Source organism: Myotis davidii, unplaced genomic scaffold (assembly GCF_000327345.1).
Source record: "Myotis davidii unplaced genomic scaffold, ASM32734v1 scaffold22, whole genome shotgun sequence".
NCBI classification, from domain to species: domain Eukaryota; kingdom Metazoa; phylum Chordata; class Mammalia; order Chiroptera; family Vespertilionidae; genus Myotis; species Myotis davidii.
Window position 1 is genome coordinate 435,413 of NW_006294067.1, and position 3,547 is coordinate 438,959.

A 3,547-nucleotide genomic window follows, 5' to 3' on the forward strand; every position below is an offset into this window, starting at 1 on the left:
AATGTTTCCTACCTTACACTTCATTTGGAATTCCATCATATTATCTGATACAGTTCACCTAAGAGGAAATCGGACAATCCCAGGGGCTGATTAATCCAGTTTCTAAAATAAGCAGTTTAAAATATTATAGCCTATATTCCCTGGAGAAGACACTTCCAGTGGGGAAAAAAGACAAGAAAGATTTTCTTCTCACCAATACAGAAGAAGCTGCCTTCACCCATTCCTGACAGTGAGCATTGAAGAGGCAATATTTAGGTCTGTCTTTGTTCAGAGCATAGTAGTAGAGGCAACTCATGTGATCATTTGTCGAAATAGTTTCTCATCCTAATCTGTCTTCCTACTCTCTTGAGAACAGGACCATGTGGAGCAGTGCCACCTGTCTTTTGATATCTGAGTTTCACAAGGAGCAAGAACAAGGACTAAATGATGAGCAATCACACAAGTGCCACTGAATTTTGTCTCCTTGGCTTCCCTGGCTCTGAGGAACTACACCATATCCTCTTTGCTACCTTCTTCCTCTTCTACTCAGTGACATTAATGGGAAACACGGTCATCATTGTGATTGTTTGTGTTGATAAACGTCTACAGTCCCCCATGTATTTCTTCCTTGGTCACCTCTCTGCCTTGGAGATCCTGACCACATCCATTATCATCCCTGTCATGCTTCGGGGGTTTCTGCTCCCCGGGATGCAGACAATATCTCTGGCTGGATGTGTTGCACAGCTCTTCCTGTACCTTGCTGTGGGGACCACAGAGTTTGCATTACTGGGAGTGATGGCTGTGGACCGTTATGTGGCTGTCTGTAACCCTTTGAGGTACAACATCATTATGAACAGTCACACCTGCATCTGGGTGGTAATTGTGTCATGGGTGTTTGGGTTCCTTTCTGAAATCTGGCCAGTTTATGCCACGTTTCAGCTGACCTTCCACTTCACCTTTGTTGTGATTGGTTATGGCAGCTGCCTGTTCCTCTATGTGAAACCCAATCAAAGGCAGGCAGCCCAGTACAATAAGATAGTTTCCCTGCTGATTTCTGTGGTAACTCCTTTCCTGAACCCTTTCATCTTCACTCTCCGGAATGACAAAGTCAAAGAGGCCCTTAGAGATAGTGTGAAACACTGCTATCAACTTTTCAAAGATTAACTCTTCTCTCAATTCTAGGTGGGGGCATGATCCCTACTGGGGTCATTTAATAACTTAGGTAACCCTATCTACTCTATCACAGTTTACCATCGTTACAAAAATCAAACAGTGTGTGCCACTTTTGGTCATACCATGGAAGCAGATAAGGCAGGCAACAATGAAACCCACGCTCTGCCCACTAGAATCTCATAGCTTCAGATACTCTTTATTTCTACTGATGAACTCCTTGTGGTGTGGGAGAAACTGAAGAAAGCAAATGAGTACTTTTGTCTAGAGTTCTATTAGCCCAATTAATTTGCTTATAATTTGTTTCTGAAAATGAATTACTGAGGTGAGGTAGGAAGTGAGGAGGGAGATGAAGTGAGAGATGACATATCATAATACAAAGGAAGAAATGCTCACTTTGCTTCTTCATCAAATGTTGTTAAGAGTTGTCCTATATTTTTATACAATTTCTTTAGGAGATGGCCATATGCATTTTGCACATCCCATGGTTCTTTCTTTTTCTGGCTGTGTATTTTATTATCCTGGCTCCACTGCTACTGCAAAGTACGTATAGTGTTACTTACACTTTGCCACAGAACTGGTCAAGTGTAGTGACATAGAAATTAGTATGCTTCTCAAAATCTTTGTGCTACAAAAAGATGGAAATATTTGGCAATAAGAATATGGGAAGTTCCTTTTGCTAAACTTCAGGGTATTGCTCAAACCTTTCCTCTTTGTGACATGTATTCAAATAGACCCAAAAGGAAAGAGGCTCACTGCACTCATATATAGTTTCTTTGGTTTTTCAACATGTCGTCAGCCATGCCTCTTCTTCCTGCCTTTCTTGCCTGTGTTTATCCACGAACATCTATTTCTTCTTTCTCTCCCTTTTTCTTCCAGTCTTCAGGTTTCTTTTTTTCTTCCCCTTCCCCACATTTAACTATGACCCAATGCTCTGACCACCTACTGATAATACATTCTGATTCCTCCTCTCCTCCTTCATCAATGTTTCCATTGCTCTCCTGTAACTCCAGTGATGCAATGTTTGAAATTGCCTCTCTGAATGCCCTGCTCATATTTTCTCAGATGAACCTAAAGAGGGTAGGAAATATCTCTAGCTGAGCTTAGAATATGAGAGGAGAAGGAGATTTTGAGCCAGGGGACTACTAATGGGACCTCAGACATCTCTTGTGTCAAAGACCAGGTGTTTTTTTTTAATTTGGTCTTTTTCCCCCCTTTTTTTCTTTATTGATTAAGGTATTACATATGTGTTCTCATCCCCCCATTATCCTCCCTTCCCCTCACTCATGCCCTCACCCCCTTGGTGCCTCTGTCCATTGGTTAGGCTTATATGCATGCATATAAGTCTGGTTGATCTTGGTCTTTGATTCTCAATGAAGGAAGGTTACCATCTTGATTAGCCTGCCATAACAAAACCCCCTAGACTGGATGGATTAAACAACAGAAATTTATTGATCCCAGATCTGAAGTCTGGGAAGTTCAAGATCAAGGTTCTGGTGAATTCAGTTTCTCTTGCAGGCTCTTTGTGGCATGTAGGTGCCCATCTTCTCTCTATGTTCTCATGTGGCATTTCTTGGTGTATGGATATTGGGAGAGCAAGAGCCATTTCTGGTATTTCTTCTCTAGGGACACTAATCGTATCCAATCAGGGCCCCACCCTTATGACCTGATTTAACTTTAATTACTTTCTTAGAGTTTCCATCTATAAATACCTCTGCACTGGGGTTCACAGGTTCAACATATGAGTTTTGAAGGGACACAGACATTTAGTTAATAATGCTATCATTCTGCCCTTGCCCTGCAATCCAAGCTTATACTCAACCAGAATGCCCACTTCATCTTCACACTGGGTGCTGGGAGACAGATAGCTCCTTCCCCTGGTGGCTCACATTTCCCCAGCTGCAGGTGTCCCCTATACAAAAATGGGAAAAAAAAACCTCACTCAGACCCCCTCTACTATATACAAACCTTGAAGCCTCAATAGCTTCTTATCCTATTTATTTATTTTTCTCTCTGCTCCTCACAACTGAACACAGACACAGTCAGATATTAAAAAGCAAATACTAATTGTAGGCTTTTATTTGAACTCCTTATTTACATGCAGTTAGCATACCACAAAAATGAGTCTTATGTATAATTGAGGTATGTCCGATTGAATGTGTTGCAATTTTCACTTAATTTAAACATTGGCCTCTGTTAACATTCACTTTGTTATATGGTCATAATAATAACAAAAACAAAAGTAGAAACAATACTGCTTCTAACCAGGAAAATTTGTATAGTTTCTCTCTGTAAAAATTACTTGATAAAAGTAAAATGCTTACCCAGATAGTATCTGATACATATCTCTGAAAAGACATTTACTTTTTCTGTTTTATTTCCACATGTATTTCTCTAT

At 40.5% G+C, this 3,547-nt stretch overlaps 1 protein-coding gene across 1 annotated transcript; it reads left to right on the forward strand.

Moving 5' to 3' along the window:
• The first annotated feature begins 423 nt into the window (after positions 1-423).
• On the forward strand, positions 424-1,143 carry LOC102757341 (olfactory receptor 9A4). Its single transcript, XM_006767999.1, has one exon. It carries the CDS (start codon positions 424-426, stop codon positions 1,141-1,143), a length of 720 nt encoding a protein of 239 aa, XP_006768062.1.
• The last annotated feature ends 2,404 nt before the right edge of the window (positions 1,144-3,547 follow it).

What these genes read in the sequence shown, in the direction of transcription:
- LOC102757341 (XM_006767999.1), top strand. Translation starts at nt 424, where the DNA reads ATGATGAGCAATCACACAAGTGCCACTGAATTTTGTCTCCTTGGCTTC.